The 24714-nt window shown below is 40.8% G+C and overlaps 1 protein-coding gene across 1 annotated transcript in view; it reads right to left on the reverse strand.

Annotated features, from left to right (window-relative positions):
* Positions 1-517: 517 nt before the first annotated feature.
* The window catches only part of LOC104512117 (breast carcinoma-amplified sequence 3), a gene marked incomplete at both ends in the record, with an annotated part of 102026 nt that continues 77829 nt past the window's right edge, over positions 518-24714 (reverse strand). The window contains 2 exons of the mRNA XM_010154971.1: positions 518-782; positions 12634-12767. Coding sequence (XP_010153273.1) covers positions 518-782; positions 12634-12767 — 399 coding nt within the window. The remainder of the gene's footprint in view (positions 783-12633; positions 12768-24714) is intronic.

The following is a 24714-nucleotide window of genomic DNA, read 5'->3' on the forward strand; positions in this document are numbered from 1 at the left end:
CCATTCTATGATTCTATGAACCCTGAAGACCCCAAAACTTCCAGTTTAGAGTGAAATTATTAAACATCTGCGATAGCACAGTTTACCTAAGTTGAAAAATCACAACTATCTTTCTGAAATACTTATACCTTGGCTCATTCCTAGAGTATCTGCATTCACTGATATTGAATATCAGTGCACAATACCTGCAGCAACTTAGTGTATGAAAATTATTTTTTAGTGGCATAAACTACATGGGCAAATAGAACGAATAGAATCAGCTCTTGCAAACTCCAATGAAATCAATGTTTCTCTTGTTCAAGCTGTTAGCAAATACTACTGAAGCTGGAAGACTGTGGAGATCTTCAGGCCAGCATCTCCAAAGGCATTTAGGAACCACACCTTTTTGAGCCAGGCAGCTACACAGCAGGTACTGAAACATCTTAGAAGATGTGGGCATTAATGTCTCAAGGGCAACAGTTTCCTGACAATATAAAGGGAAGGAAAAAAGGCAAAAGCAAAATAAAAAGGGATTTACCATGGAGCGGTGAGCCAGACGGGCTGCTTGACAGGCCTGGAACAGGGCTACAGCGTCCTCCTTGTTTAGATGTCAGCTCTTGCTCGATCTCTTCCAACCCTGCACTCTTTTGGAATCGGCTCATGCGATTGACCACCCGGGGCGACATGTGTGTTCGGACACAGGGCTGGCCGCCGTAAGGATTGATGGGAAAAACATGGGAAGTGCCACGAAGCGTGCTGACCACAACCCAACGACAGTCATGGCTGAAGGAGATATCCTGTACCTAGAAAACAGGGTGAAATGGGAAAGTGGTCACCAGTGTACATACGACTGCTGAAGGGAATGGACTGTCGTGTTTTAAACAAGCACAAATCTTAACTGGAAAAGTGAATAAAACCACCGAAGTTTAGGCAATAACTAGAACTTTTTGCATATATTCCCATCAACTTAGTATTCAGTATATATTACTAATGTAAGCTGCAGTATAATACCCAGTTCCAAATTTTGTGTGCTTTTCAAAATGTTCTGAGATTTTCCTTTTCAACAAGCCTGAACTTAGGCAAACAAACCACACTGCAAAGTCCCACAGAAAGCCACAAGAGCTTGGTGTAATTTTCAAATAGAATTTAGTTCTAAAAGAGTTGGGAAATCATTTCAATTACATGGTTTTTTATTTGCTTGTTTACTTTAATTTGTAGAGATTACCCAAAAAGTGGAAAAGGAATGGATGAGAACAACAGAGAGATCTGTCCACGGGGCCTGATTTTGACAAATACTGGCACTCAAAACTGTATTCTAAGTCAACAGAAATACCATGTCCTGCATATCACATAACAAACCCAAAAATCACTGGCCAGGATTTTCAAAAGCTGTCTATAACGGTCTCTAATGCTGCTACTATCAGTTTATCCCTTAGTGGAATTACTGTTCATCCAGGTATGCCTGGACCTATGCTCTTTTTTGGGTTTAAAATTTTGTCAAGAAGAAACTGAACAACTTTGGCCATTTCTTGATTTTAAAAAAAAAAAAAAATCACTCCATTTTACACATAACAATCTCTATTTATCAGCTATCAGGGATGACCCCAGTTAGATTTCTTATGCATATGAGCACTTACCCACCACATAAGAAACACAAGTCTTATTTTAGCTTACAATGGTTTTGAAGCAAATATACAAATATAGTTAAATATTTTCTTCTATAGTTACTCCTTGCATAGATCTCGGATATGAAGTCCAGAAGGATTTAATTCTCTTTTTAAGTGTGCTTTACACAACGCTTTGATGGAAAGCAAATTCTTGTTCCTGAAGGAATGCTTTAAAAGAGAGATTAAAGTTTGTTCCCAACCCTGTACTGGCAGACAACTCAAGAAAACAAGTAGTCTAGGTTAAAATGATTTATCATAGAAAAGAACCCAAAACTAAACCTAAAACAATTCTTCCAAAAATGTTTTTAAAGGTAAAAGCTGGCTAAAAAGAACCACATACACAAGTGGGATTTAACACAGCAAACAAACATATAGACAAAGGATTAGTTTTCATTCTATTATTAAACAGCATAAACCAAATAAAATTCTTTTAGATTTCACTGAAGCCAGTTTTACAATACACTAGGTACTCAAACTGGAGTAAACACTGATAAAATCTTGACAAATATTCCAGAAATGCACTCCAGCTATTCCAGACAAAAGCAGCAAGTATTCATCAAAGTGCAAGTTTCCAACTGAGCCCTGAAGCCTTTGAGATAAAAAAAGGATTTAAGTCTTGTGACAAGGTATTTGGCTGACAGACTGTCACGACACAAAATGCTTCATCTACATTACATAGATAAACTAAAAAACAGCTCTACACACCTGCTCTTTTCAATTACGGTGACATACCCAAATGATCTGCTAATGATATGGCTAAACAATCTCCCCAAAATCTGACAGGTTTAGCACTTTCAGGGATTCTGGCATTACTGACATAAAGTCACAGCACTTAGAGCTCCTCGTTGGCCTACAAAGTGTTTCACCTTAATAGATTGCTCAAAAAGGATTAGAGACCCCACAGGGATTAACAGGAGCCAAAATAAGAAACCCCAAAGCCATGGAGTCAGAGAAAAACTGTGGCACCAAGGGTATTTAAATACTTGCTGTTTAAAGAGGCAATTTCTACCAGTCAAAATCAGACGTTTGAACTGTATGCAAACTGCCATTCAGTTACAACAGAAAGATCACCCATGCAGGAAAATCATTATGGCTGTTGGAGGGTATTCCCAATCCTACCAAGGCCCTCTTAGTTCTAACTTCTAATAACATGAAGAATAGTCCCGTCTGTCATTAGATGCTGACCCCTCTGAAGATGTAACTGTTTTCCAAATATCTGGTACCCATTTTAGATGCAGTGTTAAACCCCCTTCCTGATCTCCCAAACAGTCTGTCTGTGCCAGCCTCAAGAAAACAGCTTTTCCCTTCCTTCCTCTTTGCTGTTCCGCTCGCCCACTCCATGCCTCCAACACAAGTTTCTTCCCTCTTACTCTGTAGCTTCACGCTCTTTGAGAGTGCTCTGCTCTGAAATCAGTTACCTGGAAGGGACTTGGCAAGGCTCCCTGCGGGCTGACACCTCTGAGCCGTATTTACAGGACACTCGGGCCGCCTGTGCCTCCTCAACCTCCTCCCTCCTGCACTTCAGCTGACTTCACAGCCAAACTCTTCAAATCACTGCTTTACTCACACCTACCACGGACCCTCTCTTATCTTACGGTATTTGGTAAAGCGTTTTTACAGGACATTTCTAAGAGGTGACAGAGAAAAACAAATGTATCTCGCTGTATTGCGTAACAGAAACGTCTGTGTTTCTGCATTAATCCTAAGGATGCGCGCTGAAAACTGAGTATTATGTTGTTTTAAAAACACAAACAACAGTATGATGACACAAGCCAGGAAACTGGGAAACAATCATTACAGGACGTTTTTTCTCCATGTAAACATTAGACAGAAAAAAGTATTCCTGATCTTCAAGGAGAAATTCTGGAATAACGTAATCCCAAATGCTCTCTTTGCAGTAAGGATCACCAACACTCGCTGCAGTTCGAGTAGGTATGGTCGTGGCTACTTAAAATATGGCTGAAACCACAGAGCAGAGAACTAACAGTTTTTAAGACTACCAACACTTGCTGCAGTTCGAGTAGGTATCATGGTCGTGGCTACTTAAAATATGGCTGAAACCACAGAGCAGAGAACTAACAGTTTTTAAGACTCAGCAATAACAAGAAAAAGAAGTGTTGACAGATGAGTCAAATGAATTAAGATTTATAGAAATAGAGCTACAAAACCTTACCCAGCAGTGGCAGAAAGTGTTCTGGAAACTGCTGCTGCACATGCACTAATTCTACCTATCTCCTACCAGTCTCAAAAACGGCCTCGCTGATCTTTCACAGGGAGAGGATGGGTAGCAGCGCCACAGACAGCCCAAGCAGTTGAGAATATTTCCAACTTCATACAAGGGTATGAATTAAATACATTTGTATCAAAAAAACACTAATCTGTGCAATGCAAAGAGTCCACAACTTTCCAACAGACCTGGAAGAAAGCAGTGCACCAAGCTGAAAGTAGAATGTTCACCATGGCAGTCTCAGAAATCACTCTGAAAAATCAGCTGTGTGTATCCATGAAAAAAATAATATAAATTACCACATCAGTCGTGCTGTTATCCACCACACTGTTACTGTCCATTACACAGAGTTCTTGACTGCTTCTAGCATAAACAAACTGCACAGTGGCCCATTAGTGGTTTTCAAGTTTATGCTAAACGTTGCAATTTATTGCTGTTCTTTAGGTTAATGTACTATTATTTCATGTATTTATATTTCTGGACTTGTTGTTAATTATGATGTAATGTTTAGATACCGAAGATCAATCAAGACCCCATAGTGTTTACAGATACATGTTAATAAAGTGCAAAGTACACTAGATCTCTCACGATGCAAAGTTTATTCTATAGCTCAAGGTCAACATCGTGGATTTAATACTCATGTGCGTATTTCAAAATTCTATCTATCCTCTTCTGTCTGGGCCAGTAAAGGGAATGATAGACCTGAGATTTTGGTTAACTTGGGAACCCTTAAGATATTTTAAATCACAATACTAAATACTTTTGTGGGAACATCAGCGCTTTCTCCTCGCTTTGTTACCATTTCTTCCCCCTGGTTTGTGAGCAGTTTGGTTACTTAAGCTTCAAGCTACATTTTTTGCATAGCCAAAAGTCTTGGTGAAATCACTGGATACTTCAAGGTCCTCATTAGAGGACCAAAGCCTTTTCTGGCCTACAGGAATGCACTTAAGACAACCACAGAATATTAGAATCATAGAATGTCTAAGTTGGAAAAGATCTTTAAGATCATCAGGTCCAACCGTTAACCCAACACTGCTCATACCACCACTAAAAGATCATCAGACCGTTAACCCAACACTGCTCATACCACCACTACACCATGTCCCTGAGCACCCTGCCCACATGTCAAATCCCTCCTGGGATGGTGACTCTCCACCACCTCCCTGGGCAGCCTGTTCCAATGCCTGACAGCCCTTTCCATGAAGAAATTTTCTCTAACATCCAATCAAAACCTTCCCTGGCGCAATGCAAGGCCATTTCCCCTTGTCGCATCACTTGTCACTTGGGAGAAGAGACCAACCCTGAACTCTCTGCACCCTCCTTTCAGGGAGCTGTAGAGAGCGGTAAGATCTCCCTGTGCCTCCTCTTCCCCAGGCTGAACACCCCCAGCCGCCCCTCACAGCACGTGTGCTCCAGACCCTGTCTTGAGGGTAACAGCACGTGTCCCCCAGTTCACCCATGGCCACAGCAGGTGCTGTGTGACTCTGTTGTACAGGTCTGCAGAAATTCTGTCCAGAGTTTACAGACTATCCAGCTTGTGCCAGGAATCCTCATCAGCACCTGTCACACTCAGAGGGGTTCTGGCTGACCAGACACCCTGCACCTCGCAGTACTGTCTGCTACCGACTCTTCTCAGTATTAATGTTCTAACTTCGTTGAAATAAAAATTCAATGCCTGCACTAAACTGTCGATACTATTTTCGGAATCATGGACAATATGACTATTCTCCTCTCAGAGACAATTAGACAACGTTTCAAATATTCTGGTGGGCTTTAGCATGACTTGGAAAGAAATCATCCAGTGCTGCTATGGAAAGGAAATAACAGCCTGAGAAAAGTTTTCTTAACAGGTGCTGGGATAGAAATCTTTCAGTATGCCCGTATTACTGAATGACAACTCCACCTTGTAGCTTCCTTCAGCTCTGTCATTTCTCCCACCTTCACCATTTGTTTCTTGCAGCCCCTTCCATCAAAGCATCCACTTCTAACCTCCCTAACTTCTTCTCAGTCTCATACTGTATTCTGTTCTCCTTCAATTTCGCTTCTCCTATGCTGCTTTTTTACCTTTCACTATCCTGTTTCCCTGTTTTTCCAACACTGTGATGTAAAATCCTCCAGGAAACCGAGTGGAAATTCAGCTGCCACGTTCAGAGTCTGCCCTGAGTGAGACAGTAGGATAATTTAATATATGGAGTCCTACAAGGACACGTCATGTCCCACCAGCTGTGCCGAAGATCAGCTTGCAAGATCATACAGATCCAAAATTTATTTCTGATATTCTGAAAGTCTGTGTGGAATTATCTGAACATAAGGCTTCAAAGCTGACATACACTTACTAATTTTATATAATGTAAATCTGTGGAAGTTTTTGTGATCTTTTTTTCCTTATTCCCACAGCGTCTCCAAATTTAAACACGATGGTAATTAAAATATATTCACAAATTAAATTCAAAAAATAATTCAAGCCATAACTTGAGAACAAAACAGAAGGAAGGGCAGCACATCAAAACTTACTTTAAAGGCAGGTGATTAAAAAGGGATAGTCAGAGGTATGGCTGATTACACAAGCAATCCCACGGGACAGGCACTGACCTTGTTTACCACTACTCCCGGGAATGACTGACAGCCCATACCCAGCCCCTGTACTTCAGGGCTTCCAAAAGTTACTGTTGCACTGCCTGCACAATGCCTAAACGTATACTATCACCTACCTTCTCAGAAAGGTGAAGGAGCTATACTGGGCTATCAGCGTACCTCCCCTGGCAAATCCACCCCTGATGCATAATGCAACAGTTAGAAAACAAAGCTCACAAGACTATTTTAATAGTAATTGCAAGAAGTAATTATTAAAATATATTTTGATCTTCCTAGTGCACTTTTTCTCCCTAGTGCCGCTTTTTCACCTGTGCTGAGTTACACCAGGCACAATATGCGTATTCTAGCGCTTTTCACTGCATTAAATTGAGCTTCAACAGTGAAGTGAAACAACAAGAGCGCACGACTAGCATTACTGCAATGGGAACTTAACCCAGTTTCATGCACACTGTGCGATGTCCTGGAGAAAACACATCGTTATTTGAAGGACATGACTGAAGTATTTAATTATACTGTGCAGGGAGTTGGCAGAAATAAAACCCCAATATCATTAAACAATGAGAAAGAGCAGCAGTACTGAGGAGGTAAGGGTCAAAATAAATTAGAAAACTGGTCTGTAAGTTCTTCCCGTAGAGTGTGGGGAGGCACTGGGACAGGTTGCCCAGAGAAGCTGTGGATGCCCCATCCCTGGAAGTGTCCAAGGCCAGGCTGGATGAGGCTTGGAGCAACCTGGTCTAGTGGAAGGTGTCCCTGCCCATGGCAGGGGGGTTGGAACTAGATGATCTTTAAGGTTCTTTCCAACTCAAACCATTCTGTGATTCTATTTTAATTTTTTTGGTTGAGAATATTAAGGAAATGATGTAGCAACAAACATATGAAAATATAATAAAATCACGGACTAGACAATATGATTTATCAGATCCACACAGATACAACTCTGTCTGCCTGAGTCATCAGAACTAGTTTCATATAAAAATCAACAGCAGAATCTGGGTACAGTACGACACTCATGTCAGGTCCGTCAGGCAGAGTAGCTGCTCTGTATTAATAATCGAAATTGCAAATGCTGCCCTGCTAGAGCTACTTCTAATCGCAGCCATTTCTTATTGTCTGCTTTCCTCAAAGACTGATCAACTTCCCTGTATCAATCAAGACTGTGCTCAGATTCTTTCCTAGAAATAAGAAAGTCTCTCTTCCAGAGACTATTTCATTATCTGCAACTACGTAATTATATTAAAAGATGGGAAGAAATTTCTATTAGCTGTCGAGGTTTACATCAAATGGTTGTAAACTATTCCAAGGTTTCACTACCTGCACGCGGTACGTGACACAACCCTGAACAGTCTCTGTGAAATCACGTCACAAAGCATTCATGCATTCCCTAGAACAGTGTAAAATTGCACATGTTCTGTGGCAGCCCTTGGTGGAATGTTTTTACCATTCCCCCTGTTTACCTATGCTGACTGAAGTCAGTTATAACAGCAGTTTGAGAGTCGGAATAACAAAAGTCTGACAGCATAAAAGATTACAGCGGGCCCTGGCCAGCCGCCCACCGATGCTATCATTACGTTTATTTGTTCTAGGTTGAGATAATACTGTTTTCAGGGATTTTTTTTTTTTCTGTTTACAATTCCAGATCAAAGAGAAAGGCTCATCAGGTGACAGTCTAACTTTCATCTGCAAGTAAATGAGCTTCCTCGGTTCAGAACATGCTATACTTTTACATAAAAATGTAAGTGCAGTTAAGTGTTGACTTACAGTGCACAAGCTGTACAACAGGAAAACATATCCTTAGCCAAAACGCACACCACGTACACGTGCACATTTTTCCCCTGTACAGCTGAATTGTGCAAGCATGGATCCCCCGAGAGCTTCAGTTCTCCCTCTGGTACGGTTAAACACAACCCGTGCTTGCAGCGAACCTTCGCAATGTAACACTGTGCATCAAACATACTCGGGTTTGTTCTCCTAAGTAATAAAAAAAATAGAATTCTAAAGCACAAGTGGCACTTAAAGACTAAAAGATACTAAACCAATGTAACTGAAACAGTGACTTCTGTCTGTGTGCAGAAAAGTAACGCTGAATGTTGTGACCTTGGGACTCGCATCACTGGAACCAATGAAGTATCTGAGCACTTCACATTCTTTCATGGCGGTTGTCCTCACAATTCCCTTACGAGACAGAGGTCCACTTGCCACTTAAACCATCTTCATCAGAGTCACACAGAAAAGGCAGTGGCTTTGGCAGGAGCTGAGTGATCTTCACAGTCCCGACTCAACGTTTCACTCAGCAGATAAGGCTCCTTCCTAGAGCTGCCGCTCAAAGTCAGCAAATGGCACATAGGTTTGCAATAACACCACTTTAAAACTCACCTTTTAAAACACCGTTTCACTGTCAAAAGCACACAGCAAGAGAAAAGGGAAACCATGTTTTGAAGACCAGCCACCAGCAGTCAAGGAGAATACCAGCGCTTACCCTGAATGCTGTATCAAGGGGAAGGAAGCTCAAAATCCCAGCCTGACCACGCACCGTACCGACACCTCCCCCAGCATCATGCAGCCAACACCAAGAGGACTGGCAGGACAGACAAGCCCAAAGAAGAAGACAGCTAACAAAACACCTGGAAGGTGGCCAGCAGGTGCCTTTGGACACTGCTCCAGGGGACAACGACCGACCTGTTCAGAAAGTGCGTATGGTCACGCACTAATGCCAGCACGACCGGCCGTGAGCTGCGTTCCAGTACAGGGAAAGCTCACCTTGGGGAGGAACTTGCAACAGCCTCATCCCTTTCTCCTCCATTGAGCAGAAAATCACCAATAGCATAACCTCTCAGGATAGAATATCAATGCAAATACAACATTCTGCTTGACAATCCATTGTCATTTTTCTTTTTATAAAAGTGAAAGCAGAAAGCCTCTGTTTTATCCCACTCATCAATGGCATCATTTCAGTGACACCGGCTGGTTGGAGCAGCACAGTCATTGTAAATGCTTATTAGCACAAATTCCGATGTCCGTGTTCTGATCCTGGATAGATCCCCTACAGATCTCTTTCCAACCAGTCTCTATATTTCAGAAATGGTCAGGAAAAGGTAGAAACAGCATTTGAGACTGAAATTTCTCAACCCCAAACCAGAATTTGCCTGGAATTTAGAAAAATGAATACATTTATTAAGTCAAAGTAACCACATAGCTAAGACATCTGACTCGGTGGAAAGACATGTGGGTGACTTAAGGGACACTGCTTGATTGCAGGAAATCGATCAGAAAACACCATTATTAAATCACAACACTTGCTTCTTTTGCTTTAATATACATTAAGTGTGCAACTTAATCTACTTAAGATGCTTCTGTATATGAATGACAGGGGGGACTTCCCATCACTTTCTCTTAGGAGACAGATGAGACATACCAAGCTACTGGTCTCCAAGCACTAAAGACAAGGTAGAATGGAGACTGGGAATTCTGCAGCCCTGCAAAAGGGGATGCTCCTGGGCTGATATTCTAAACTGGGTGAAATTACAATTCAAACATTGCTGTAACACCAGGTATGCCTGTCAATGTTTGAAACACAAATATATATATGGTTCCCAAAGTTCTGCTTCCAGAGGGAGGTTGGCATGCCATGTGTTACAGAAAGCATACACTGCATATCCAACACTTTTTGGAAAAAATTGGCCTTACAGTGTACTCCATGTCCAGTCGCTTTGGGCAGAAGCAGTGAGCCCGTGCAGGGAACTGTGTGTGCGTGTCAGACCCAGCCACGCAGACAAGTACATGAAACTTCCATAAACACTACCGTGTACCCCTTCTCTGACAACGGTCTCATCACACCAACAATACCTGTTTGCAAGAAACATGCTAAGGGATCACAAAGCAAGTAAAGAAAAGTCATGCATCAGACTGTGAAGAAGGATATTTTGGGAAATGTGTGGCGAAGCTCTGTCAGCCAGATTCTCACATATGAAAGCAGATGATTTCAGTACAGACAAGAAAACACCACATATAAGGGCATAATGATGATGATGTTTAAGCAATTTATAATGGGTACTAGCTAAACAAATTTTGACACTGATAATCACTCATGTCCATCAACATAAATCAGAAGTTTTTATAGCTCCAGTGCAGAAGGTGACCTTTAAGACCACTGGCCTTGATTCACAGTTAGCTTAAACCAGGGGGGGAAACTAGTGTCTGGCTGCAAATGTATAAATACTATTCTAACCAAGAAAGGAGGTACAGAGGCTTCCAGTACGTCTCAGAATATCTGCATTGAAATTCTAAACTGAACAATCTCCAAAATTCTTGTCCAATGCTACTCATACATGAAATTTATGGAACAAAAGAATAGCACCACATCCTGCTCTTCTCTCTAAACTACAAGTACTGTTACGCCAAAACAAAAAGTAACCTCAACTATGTAAATACTTTAAATGATAGATGTGTATTGAGAATCACAGGTACTGACGTGATATTGTTGCTGGATAGTTTATCTAACTAGGGACTTGTGAAATTCACCAATACATCGGAGACTGGTTAGAATTTGCTCTATTTTATACCATTTCAAAAGCTGTATTGTTCACATCCTAAATGAAAACTATGTGGCAAACTAGGCAAAACCTTTACTATGTTGACTCTGAGAATTTTAATGCAATGCTTTCACAGAGATGCTAATGCTATATCCCCAAAACCATGCATCAATAGAGGTTTCTTCTCTAAAACTTGTTATGTTTGGTTTCCAGTGTATGCCTTAAAACCAAACTTATCAGCTCTAAAAAACAGAACATCTTTGTTCCTAGTGACTGGAGTCCTGTGCTTCGGTTTTCAGTGTTGATTATAGGATATTTCTCATCTTTTGTATGAAAGTAGAACAAAAATAACTCTCAAACATTAAACATGATAGTACATGCTTAAATAGATGACAGAGTATAAGCATACACACAGATCTCAATAACCTTTATACTATTTTATAAAAATTATTTGCAAGTAATATATATATTATCCCATATGGGCAGATTCTCCTAAGTTCATCACTTTCCAGATTGGTTCTTGCTTCCTATAGTAAACCATCACCTGTAATAGTAATTACACTTTTCCAGAAGGGTAGCAGCAAAGCTTTAAGGGCATTTAAACTGCCAGTAATTGAAATTCATGCAGATTGAAACATTATCAACCACTACTACATTAAATAAAGCTTTCAGATTCTACTTGTTACAAAGGTAAGGCAAAAAACTTAAGGGAAACTCCACAACTCATAGGAAAAAGAGGTGTTTTGAAGGAACAGTAATCATTGCACCAAAATAATCCAAGCTTCCAGTGTCAGGGTCATAATCACAGCGCCCGAGGCTTCTCCCTGCCACACTAGTTTATATCTGCCAGACTGTCACAAGCCTGTGCTTTCAGTGTGTAATTGCATCAGCAAGTGCAGTACTCATTTCTTACCCCGTGGTGACATTTTTATTTATGTATTTAAAACAGGTTCTTCAACAGTTACTCAGTGCTACAAAGGTGAGGCTCTCCTGATGCCTGAAAGCATTGCAGCGAGGGATTCGAGCACAATACGCTGCAGTGCTGCTGTCACAGCCATGGCAGCAAAACTCATCTCTCTTCCCTTTTTCCACTTTACTAGTAAATCAGTTTACTTGAGCATTTTTGAAAATGTAATTTCAGACTTTTCCCGCCTGTGCTAATCTAGACTAATTTAAAAGTGGGATTTTTAAACTGGGAGGTTAAATCTGTATCACTAGTCTCCAACAGGTTTCTTCACCTCGCTAAAATATAGATAAAAGTTAATTACAGTCTTTTGATTAACCCTTCCTTTCTACTCTGTCTTTGGCTTTTACCAGCAAAGCCAAGCAAACCCTGACAGTTGCTTCACGGGCCCTAGACAAATGTTTAACATGTTACATGAGAAAAGGTTAAGTACAAACACAGCTAATAATCTGGGCTCTTTGGAGGCGGTGTCATATCTGAATAAATCTGACAGCACCTCATTGTAAAGGGCAAGAATTTATTATTGTCCAGGTTAAACGCTGCGCTCTTATCCTTTCTGTGGCTATAATATAAGAAAGGCTCTTTGTGTGCTGAAACAAACATTAAAGTGCCAACATACACAAAATGTATAAGGTGTCTGGGGATTATTCTTCAGCAAATAGTTTAACTTACTTTGGCTTCAGTCTCTCCCCTGTGAAGTGTATACAAATGATGGACGGCACTTTGTGATGATGACCAAGGATGTGTCAGTATTTGAAAAACATGGAAATCATGGCCTAATGTGTCAGTAGTAACCAGCAACATCCCTGGGTAAAAAAAAAAAAAAGAAACACAGAAGCACAACAGATTAATCACTGCAAAAGAAGAGGCTTATGAATGTCCATCTAAAAAAGCCAGTGTGGCTTACATTTTGTTTTCTGGAAACAGAAGAAAAGCATTGCAGAAAATTAATGAATTGAAAGAGATTCACTTCATAAAAATAAATCACAGCTTCAACTGAAACCATATTAACAGTGTTACTATTTAAGCATTACAATACAAGTCTATAAAACCAACTAAAAACCTGGGTATGTTCTAGCTAACATTGAGAAGCTGTATGACCAATACGAAGCACTGAAGTGATGAATGTTAGAGCGAAACCCCAAAATGCTCTTCACTGGGATCAAGCCAGTATAAAAAAGACTGATGGTTCCACAACAATTATTTTTGGAAGAAGAAACATTATCAAAATCCAGCCAAAACAACCCATACCAAAAATAGTCCTGAAGAAGCATCTTATAAATGTATATGAAAGAAACTGATTTATTGCTGGAAAGGCAGCAAATCAGAGTTGAGAGCTTTCAAGTGAAATATTAAATTAGGTAGTAACTTCATTGAAAACAGGTCACTGATGGATGTACTGAAATTATTAAATTAGAAGATCAGCAGAAACACAGTAACTTATATATGCTATTTACTTTTTTCTCCCACTGTATGTCAGTCCATAACCCAGTTTTTTAAACATTTACAAGCACCTTTGAAGTCAATTTGCCATAAAAGTTTCAGTTTGTGTACCAAAAACTAAGTACATAAAAAAAAAAGTATGGCATCATGGCAGAATTTAGGGCTACAGTGAATAAACTTCAATTTATTTTTCTGTATAAAAATGTCCATATTACCATGCTTATTAATGAAATTTAAGAAGTTATCACCTGAAGTAATCCTCTAACATTTAATTAACAACAAGTATAAAGTGATTTTAGCAGTTTAATAGCTACATTACAGTGCCTTCTACATAATTTCCAAGGAACCCACGGAAAAACCCAGGAATTTCCACACAGCTCTCTTGTGTTGATTCTCCACATAAAGCATAATTGGAATTTTTTACCCTTTAGGAAGAGAGCTTGGGTCTTCACGTTTTACATGACACCTACTGTAAGAATAAAAGATTAACTTTTTTCTGACATAAAAGTGTTCACTTTCTATTTACGCATTTATTCCTCTTTCTCTCTTCTGCTCACTGCTGCTAAACAAATATATACAGAACAAGTTTGAAAGCCCTCACACCTCGCCCTAAGTCCTAGCATACGCTGCTTTGAAATTTTAAACTGGAAAAAAGAAATCCTCCCATGTGCTGAGCAGCAGAGAACTGCTCCCTCAGTAAAGATTAATTAACTTTTCTACTGAACCACCATTCCAACGCCCCTAGCTGGTTATCCTGTTTCCTCTCCACCGCAGTCTTGGAACCCTCCTGCCCCTAAACTCAACAGGAGACCGTCAGCAGCCAAAGCCTTGCCCCTCTGTGCCCAACACCAGTCCCCAGCGCCTCCGCCTGCTCCGAGGCCAAAGCAGGTTCGCGAGCACGTCTTGGCTCCCGGGAGGAATAACACAGCATCAGCGCAGACTTTGTCCGAGCATGAACAGGCATGTGGCTTGGCTTCTCTTGACCGCAACTCTTATGGAATGAGGATCTCGTGAAGGTGAACAAATACTTTCAGGACTACGAGACCCACCAGCAGTAAGGTACAAAGTTGGAAAGAAACCCAAATTGCGTTCAGAGACAAATTTGCCTACAAGTTTCCTTCTCAGCTTGACCACTGATGCCGGCAGGACTTGGACAGGGAGCAAGGCCACCCACACTGCACACATCCACTTCCTCAAAATCACACAAATGCAAAATCTTAAATCTGACCTCAGCAAGACTCCCTCCAGTAGACATACTTTTACTGCTACAGGCTGTTACTCCGATTCTGAGCCTTAGAAATGAAAGGGAGTTTGTTATGGAGCTAAGAAATCCGTGAGTGCATTTGTGTATTATGTTTGGGCGGTAAGGCATGTGAGCTGAGGTTGGTCTGGATGTTAATGTTGGCTTAACTGGCAATTCCCTTGATTTGTAGTGACTGTGTTGATAGGAAATACAGCTAAAGTTGCTCAAGTGCGACTCAGCCAAGCCTTTAGTGTGGGATTATGCACACAATTTGCATTAATTCTGTTCTGAAACATGACAAAATACACTTCCCTTCTAGTGAAGTGTGCGGTCCTCAATAATATATAGCATTTCCAAGGGAAAAAACCTGGAAGCAAATAAGGGTTTGTGCGCTAGAATTAGGCTGCCGCTATTGCTGGAGCAAGGGTATTCCAAGAGATCTAATTCAACAGAGTAAGGATTTATTTTCTTTATTCCCATGTTTGCCTCTTCTCACGCATTAGATAGCTTTATATAGGACTTGGGTGTGCTTTTGGTCCTTTGGAGCTCTCTCTCATTCCAGATGGAAAGGACCTTTGGAGAAGAAGAAGCCAGAAGAGATGAATACGTAAGGCTTCTCCCAACAGTCAACAGACAGACTCTGCAAACCTAGATTTTTTTTTTTCTTCCCCCAAAGCACTAGAAGTCTGTTATAAATACATACACAGAGCTGAGTGAACCCAGAGATCCGAGCGCAGCATTCATATGTATCCCATCACATGGCACAGTGCAATGAAGATCGTAAAAACAACTTTAAACGAGCCAAAAATCTGTCTGGAAGCTGGAGACAGAAAGCTGCGTAACAATCACGAGCCAGTGAAAACACGGGAGTTACCTTACTGCCTTGTCCATCAAATCTATCGGCTGTTTAGCTAACCAGCATCTCATTTCCATCCTGGCTGGAAGCGCAGGTGTCTGCGGACGCTGCAGTAAACCCTGCAGCACGCAGACGCAATACAATCTCACCCTTCTCCTCACAAGGATTTTTTTCCCAAAGCTGTAATCACTACTTAACCCAAGCAGGGTGCTGCTGGCGAGCTGGCTGCGGGATACACCTTCTGTCACACAAACCCCTCCCGCGTACGGTGTCACCCCTCTGGCCTTCTGATGACACACCGTACCTGAAGAGATGAAGCCGCGGAATGCGCGTGCCTGTCTGCAGGCCTGATCAGTTCCAGATGATGTTCTTGGTTCCATAGTAACGTGCGTTGCCCTGTGGGTTTTTGGGTTTTGTGTTTAGTGTTTTTTTTCCGTTTGCTGACTGGAAGGAGTACAGAGGTGAAAAAGATATGTATTTTGTGGGTGGAAAGGGGATGGCTCAAAAATAGAAGGATGGGTGGTGATACCTGATTTGACAATCTCGCATGCCTAATCTCAAATCCTGCTGTCTGCCGCTGCTTGGAATAAATGCATTTTATGAGATGAAGGCTGATGGAAAACGGGCACTTTGCTTATACAAGCGACTACTTTTCAGTAAATTAAAGGAGGACCTTTCCTACTCACATTTGCATCTGAAATACAAACACATACTTGCAGAACTTGCATCAACACAGAGGTCCCAAGCACAATAAATACCACAGATGTGAAAGAACGTGTATTTATAAAACAGCATTTTGAAATACCTTACTTACTGCTGTTATTCAAACAATAAGTCACGGACGTTTTAGAACACTGGACATGGGTTTTGGTGTGGTATTTCGCAGCTTTCGTTACTTCACACTGAAGAATCACACTTTTCAATTGTTACAGCTCAGCCATTTCGTTTCTCTCTCCGTTTCCCTGCCACAAAAGGCCACTGCAACATCTCCCCAGAAATACCTAATTCCAGGCAGAGAAACACGAACTTGAATCTTGGTCGCTACCTCACTTTCACTTCCAGGTGCAGGAAACTTCAACTCAGCCCTCTAAGAGACCTTGGGACAGTTTTCCCAAAAAGTTGCTTAGACGGAAAGACGGGTTAAAGTTGTCCTAAGTTCAGTCCAAACTGTTTTCTCTTATGATGTACTTTATGTATGAATAATCACAGATGAAAAGTGAATAATTCTCAAGGATTTCCTGCTTATTTTTCAAACTGGCATTAATCCCTGTTTAATAGATAACATCTGAAATCAATTGAAAGTCTTGCACACAGAGAACCTGGTGGAAATGTATGTGTAAAGCAGATTTAACTTAGTATGTATCCCACTGCAAAATTTTGATCTTGCTTGCATGAGGGGTGCAGCTAAGTTACATTAATGACTGTTTTACTGTGTGGTTTTTCAAATCCACAGAGATGATTAAGATACAGTTTAAAAGGAACAGATACCCTAGATGGAAAAAAAAAATACTCAAGCTTTGTTTTACCTGACAGATACGTTTGCCCTAATTTACAGCTTCCCATCTCTCATGCATTCTGTCTGGGAAACAACAAGCTGCTTTCAGGATACAAACGTTAAAAAATACAGAGAATATATGCACAAAAGGAAAAACCAGTACAGAAGTAGACTGTGGGTTAAGAGCTATTTATGCAGTATCAGAAGTCTAAACCAGACTCTGGCCTGGCCATAAACTAAGCCCACGCCCTAAATGAGGTGCCAAGCCACAAAAAGCATTTGCGTCAACTGGGAATACAAGGAAAAGAAGGACTTCTAATTATAGGGCCTGGAAGCGGAAGCCCAGAGTGATTAGGAGTTTAGGCGCTGCTGTATGTTTATCTGGGAGCTTCCTCTCGCTCTCTCTCAGCCCGGCTTTGATAGATGAGGGTTGGCCTAAAGGGTGGGATTGAAGTTGCTGATGGTACACAGAGTTCTCCACAATCCGAAGGAGACAGAGACGGAATACTAAGGCTTCTGTGGCCTTGTAGGAACATAACTCTTTTCAACTAGGCGTCAGCTGGTTAGCCCAAACGGCAAAATTAGAGAGCAGCAAATCTCGGCTGGGTACTTGCTGTAAAATCTAGGAAACCTGAGTAGCCTAAGCATCTCCACCACATCCTATTTATAACACCTATCTAACTGCAGAGCTGTTTATTATACGCATACGAATGAGGTACACACAATTTCACTTTGGGTTTAAGTTCCATGAGTAACTTCACTTCAAATAACGCCATCTTTCGGAGTAACAAGGCTTTTTCCGCCTTGCAAAACAATGCCATTCCGTAATTACACACTGGAGAACTCAGCACGTTCAAGCTGTGTTGGATTTGGTTTACAAACACCAAGGGCACAAATGTCAGGAAGGCGGGCAGACATCTGCATGGAGGAAGCATATATTCAGACACACAATTCAGGAATGTAGCTCTTCCATCTCCACGCATGGCCACAGAGACCCGTGAAGCCATTGCACAAACAGTGCTAAAAAAAAAAAAGATGAACAACTTCTTAGATTTATTTTTTAAATATGAGCAGAGATACCCTGACATGTTCATGATGCTTTGTATGTTTTCACGATACAGGATCGGAGCGCTCAGCGGAACCGCACTGCCCTACAGGCACTCCTTCTTCCATCCGTACGCACATCGCCTGGCACTTCCCCCGCACGCTAACTGCGCGCGTTTCCCTTCTGTGGCGGCACTTTTGCAAAAACGGCCGCATACAAAGATGTGACAAAGTTTATGTGGTCCGTGGTTTTATGAAACAAGATGACCTGACCTGTGAACAGTAGCTTTATTTCTACTCACTTAACTCCTCTCTGAGGCTGATGCTAGTCAAAGTACAGCCAAATATTAGTGCTAGTAAGCCCGCGTGTGCTTCCAAGTGCAACATGCGTGCCGCAGTTACAAGATCGGGTCTCAAAATAAACTTAACTAAAAAAGGAAAATCTGGTTGTAACAACAAAATCTGCCCCAAAATAAAGTATATCCAAAATATTTAAAAACAAATTTTTAAAAAAAACAACAAAACACCAGCAAGTCAAAAGGAAGAGAAGAAAAATAATTATTTTGTGCATAAAGAATTACCTGTGGCTGTACCCTGGATATCTCCATATACCGTAACACACTGCGGACAACTACATATTAAATCCGACTGTGTGGAGCTTGGGGCGGATGCATGGAAAGCGTCAGACACTTACCATGCCCAACAGAGGGCTCAGCGGTACGCCCTACGTGCCAACACGCTGTTCACCGGCTTCAGACGCCGACTGACTACAGCTGATGGCCCAGTAAACGCTGAAACTTCACCAGGATGGGTTTCTCCCTCCCAAAAAGGAAGGGGCACACACTGAGGGCGGCTGGGTAAATGAGGGCAAAAGATCAAAGGGAACAGGCTCCCTTTTCTTTTAACCCTGCTTGTAATTCCTCCAAAAGGGATACAAATCCATAGGCACCGCTGGTACATTAGTGTTTTGGGGTTTCCCAGTTGCACAGATTGCAGTAAACACTTTTACTGCTGAAACACATTATCTTGGGTTTTTTCTTTTCATTACAGTGTTACAGAGAGGGGGTAACATCCCGACCTCCCCCCAGGTATACAGAGCTTTTCTAACTTCAAGATAGGGAATAATTTTACCCTTTTTATACAGTTGTGCATGTTTAATCCCCAAGGAAGTTAACAGCTCATTAACAATGCCTGCTGTGCTAAATGACTGCTTTGATAATTTTTATATATTTTAGAATGAATTCTAAATCTATCATGGCTCAAAACAGTAAATTCAACAATGGTGATACCCAAAAAACCCAATATGTTTCTTCAATAGATTCAGCATTATATTAAAACCTTATTTGCAAACCTTAAATTTGACAAATATTAACAACGTAAAGTTTTTATAAAAGCTGACTACAATTTCTATAAAAAGATGATGATAAAAAGGTGACTAAAGAACCACCCTTCAATAAATTGAAATTTTCTGCAGTGGTGTAGAAAGCAACCATGGATAATGTTAGATAAGGACAACTGTACATTTTTAATGCTTAAAGAAACTAAGATCATATTTCCTTTCGCACAGAAGCGAGGAGTAGGAGACTGCAAAAACTACTGAGACTGTTAGAAAAATTACAGAAACAGGACATAGTGAAAAAGAGAGGAGGTCTAAGACCACTTTCAAGGCCTCTTATCAAAGCAGACTTTTTGGTAGTAATGAAAAAAGTTATAAATGTTACGTAGATGGAAATTAAGTTTATCTCTATATATCTCTGCAGTAAAGGGGTTGGCGATGAAGCACAGTGATCCCACTCCTCCAGCAGCAGCTGATTCGCATGGAGACATCAATTTCAGGATAGAGAAATGTTTCCTATATTCCTCAAATCTCAGATCTTCAGAAGAGGAAATCGGCCCTAATCAAACCTGCTGGCAACTTCTGCCACTGGCTACTACTTTATCCAGGTTTGGGGATTAATTTCTTTGGAGATAACAGTTTAAAAGCTTAGATTAGAAAAAATATGGAACGGGAAGTTTTCTAAAGAGTCAAGTAGGGATGGATTTAAGCTACTGATAATATCCTTGTGAAATTTAAAACCAGGAGAATTAATGCCCTGCAAATCACCATCCTGCTCCTCTTTCAAATACCTTTCTTACACCCAAATGAAATGAGGCTGTATCGGTGTGATTACAGGATTTCATCTGCATTTCTCCTCAGATTCAAGACCCTGTATAGTGTGATTCCCAGGTTAAACTCACAGAAAACAGAATGATTTTAAGACTGTTTCTAAACAATACCTCTCTAAATCACAGCTATGTGAAATGCAGCTGTTTATTAAATAAAGAATTTAAATGATCAAGGATTTCCCAATTTTTCAATATAACTTAAAGTCTTCCACCTTTAGGCAGGGTATGTTCTAGACTTAGGCAAGCATTTCTATAAAGTTAAAATTAGATTTCCTGCGGGGAGGCATTTAAGAAGAGGGGGGAGGGGGAAAAAAAAGGGGGAATGTAGACAAATGGAACTAAAAAGTACAGAAGAAAACAGTATTGAAATTGTTTCATGGAAAGGGCAATCTCATTGATGTCCACCTGCCTAACTGTGATGAGGGGACAAATTCCTTGTCATCATTCAAGCATACTTGCGCCCAAACAGACTAGATTTTCTTCTCTCTGTAAAGTCCTCTTCTCTACACTTTTGCTGCTAAAAATTCCACTGTTGTCATTTTTCCTTCACAAACAAGTTGTAGAGCAATGCTAGCAAGCTGTGGATCATGAATTATTTCTCACCTTCTGGCCCAGCATATGTGATAGACACACAATATTTGTAATTGCAATTCATCGATTATGATGCCATTACATTAATTTGAATGCATTTGGCACTAATTCAAGTTGAAAAACAAAAGTCAAAATAAGCAGAGGAAAAACCAAATAATTACTCTGTCATTAACTAATTACAGCTTGTTTGACTCTAGATGACACATCGAGGAAGGTGATGTTCCGCAACGAGATTCATCTTGCAAACTCAAGAAGAAAGTTGCAGTCACAGAAGTCCGAGCACAGACGAGGTGCTGGTTGCAGCTGTATCAGTACCGCAATAAATCAGCTTCTGCAGCACTTGCCACTATAAAAGCCATCTCCAAGCCTTAACTAAACTACGTGTTTAATAAAAGACTGATTGTACACCTTTGGTAGGAAAACCAGAAAGAAAATAAAAATCTGTCAATTTGTGAGGCACTATCAATGCTTCCCAACAATCAAATGAGGTATTTTTCTGGCCACTTGCTCTAATCAATGGGAAAAGCTTCTACAGAGACATTCCAATTTAAACCTCTTTAACTATTAACTCAAGGCCACCATCACATTTCAATATAGAACATTTAAATAATCAGAAGAATTTCAGGTCCGTTAAAGGTGCAGTCAGGCATCCAAAGGGGTATACAGTTTAATCTGTTTTACTGCTGGTCCAACATTAATTTTCTCATTATTAATGGATGGAAAACCTCTTTGGTAGCCAAGGAAGCGTAATTATTTAAAATTTTAGATGTGTTGCATTTCACAGCTCTCGGCTGCTAAGCTGGCAGAGGCAACATTTCTGGAAAGCAGATAATTTATTTACCACAGTTAAAAGAAAAAAAAACCAAATATTTATGAAACAGCACCATATTTTTAGCTATTCACTAATTGAGTATTTTATTTGAAAAGTTTCTCTTTGACATTAAAATTACCAGAAAGAAACAACAACAACAAAAATCAAAGTACAAAAGTGAACTGAATTTGACATGTCAGTTACTGGTTTCAGCAACAGATTAAGAATTGGGGATCCTGTGTAATATTCCCCTCTGGCACTGAGTTGCTGTGTGTCCTGAGTGAGTGGCAGAGTCTCAATCCTTCAATTTTCCTAAAATTCACATTCAATCTCTAATGTTACAACTCGAAGCTCACAGGGTTCATTTTTAACATACCCAGCTTTTCTAATAAACTGGTTTGAAATTGTACCCATGCCTTCCATTTCTGTTCCTTGTTTTCCACCCTGTTTGCAAACTTCTTTTCTATCCCCTCTCCCTTGCACTGCTGGAATCATGCCACCATTCAATCAACTACCACAGCTTGAAAAGTCTCCCACTTCTTGGTCACTGAGCACTCCTTTCTTCCTCTCTAAACCTATTTCTTTGGAATCTTTCTCACCCTTTCTTGCCCTTACTCCGTAAGGATCAAGTCTTCCAACCTGTATCTTTCCTGTCTTACGCAGAAGCTATCCTGGTCCAAGAACACATCCCGCCCTGAATTTGCAAGGCAGCTGTTTGAATTTACACCTTTCTACACAAGAGATGTATGTAATCCATATGACGTGTATATTAGAACGTACCTCCCCCATCCCAACAATTTAAAAGTTGGTGCTACTACCAATTTGAAGCTGTACTTAGCTACAGCTACAGTAATTTTTTACCTACTTATAGTATTTCCAGTTTGGTTCTAAGGGTTTGTACTGAAAAATATTGCATCTTTTGCTCCCCCTAAAATGGTAAGAAGCCATGACAGAATCCTGTAGCTGGCAAACACTTCCATGAATACATTTAAGACGCGTAGAAAAAAGCTTTTATTGAAAAACGCTGTCCCAAGAGAAGACCACCACTGAGCTTTTGTAATAAAATATCCTTTTCAGATGCTGTAAGTCTAGTTATTTGCCTTAACAAACTGACAATTGAAGCACAGACTCTAAAAAAATTCAAATACAGGATAATTCTCATCTTTCCTGGCTACCCACAGGTACCTACTGGATTTTTTTGTAGATACAGTTCTTGGCAGTAAAGCCAGTGAAACAGAGAAATGTGACACAAAGCTTATAGTAGCGGTAATGAATGATTAGGAATTAAACAAGCTTCAAATAGATGCACATGCTGCTTCTCTTAACCAGATTCCTAAAGGTAATACAAGCAATAGATCCATTTATACGTACACTCCCAGTAACAAGGAACAAAAGCAAAAAAACAGAAGCTGTGCTGCTCATGAGCAGCGTCTAATGCTATAGTCCGAGTCCAAATTGGCTACTCCCAGATCAACAAAGGTAAAAATCTGAAACTGGGAGGTCTTGCAGTCATGTAATAAGTTACTGGCTTGTACTATTGCAGTTACTATGCAACTATGACTTCTTGAAGGAATTCATGTCAAAGGCTGTGCAAATGCACCACACAAAGGGAAAGGAGACAGCTCATGCATCCGATCGACATCCCGCTATACCACAGCGCCTGTAGTGCCTGGACCACCTCCTCTGGAAACCCCGGCAAGACAGATGTTAGCAACCCCGTACGGAGAAGAGGAGGCTAGGACCAGTTCAGATTTCACCAATTATCACAGGTGAAAGAAAAATTAAGACCTAAGTACAATTTCTCATTCTGCCTCTCTCAGCAGCTCAGCCTAACTGTCAAAATTCTGCACTACGCTAATCTGCAAAACTTGAGGCTTCTATAGAAAGTGAAACTACATGGACAAAAAGCACTGCAGTTCACATTGAAGGTGGACAGAACACCAACAGATGTCCTAGCATCCTCTAAAATCAAACACGGTATTTAAACAGACTCTCAGAATTAGTGGACCTATCTAAAATTTAGGGCTAATTTCTCTACATTTTGTCTACAAATTGTGAAAGTGACATATACACGTTTTCACATTCCACTTATTCATACAAATGCCTCCTTAAGACCCTGTGACTAAAGAGCATCACAATACTAAGCACAAAGCATGCAAAACAACACTCTCTGTAAACCAACCAACAAATAAGTATGTTGGCCCTGTGAAGACCAATTTATTTCGTTTATCTTCAGCAAATGACAGCCTAGTTCTGTTTTTGGATCAGCTGGAAGTTGTTCTTTCTTTGTGTAAGACAATCAATCATGTAAGTCATCCCAATTCAGTGGCACAAAAGAATCCATATCATACAACACATAAAATCAAAGGAAATACAGCCATGTGATTAGTTGCCACAGTGGAGAGCAGGCAACCCTCTAAATGTTCGTAAGGAATGGTGCCAGCTTTAAGAACAAAAATGAACTGTCTCAGATTTCTATAAGGGCTGAGAAGTATCTCAGCAACCTGGCAGCAGCACAGCCTACCGCCTGGAAAAATGCTAGAGTTCAACTGGAGGCGGGGGATTTGACTTCAGACACGGAGGTTATTCACCCTAACACCCACTTCCAGAACTGCTGCGTGAATCCAGCAGCCAGCAAGCGTGGAGATCTCTCCGTTGGTACAGCACGTTCTCTTCTTGCCTTACCGCTGCCTCCACCACAACCCTGTTGCCAACAGGCAACAAAAGGCATTTCTACCTATTTTTCCTACAAAATTCTCCTTCTGCAGCACGTGCCAAGGTGCAGCCAGTGTAAAAAAAATACAGAAAAAAAACGGGGTTGCCTGGGAGGGAAGGCAGCACACCCACACACAGCACACGCTGCCCGCAGCTCCCTTCACTGGTGGGACTGTGGTTCGAACTGGGATCCCACACGGCGTACGGCAGGGAGAGCAAGCGATACAAAACATACCTTCCCTTGCAAGCACGAGAGGGTCTGGCCTTCCTCCCCTCCACAGGGAGAGAAAAACTTACTGAGCCGTGCACTAGATAAATGAACAGACTATCCATTAACTAGTGAATTGCACAGAATTAAATTATGTTAGAGACAATAAAATGAATATGAC

The sequence above is a fragment of the Eurypyga helias genome, unplaced genomic scaffold, assembly GCF_000690775.1.
Source record: "Eurypyga helias isolate BGI_N326 unplaced genomic scaffold, ASM69077v1 scaffold28187, whole genome shotgun sequence".
In the NCBI taxonomy this organism is placed as follows: Eukaryota; Metazoa; Chordata; class Aves; order Eurypygiformes; family Eurypygidae; genus Eurypyga; species Eurypyga helias.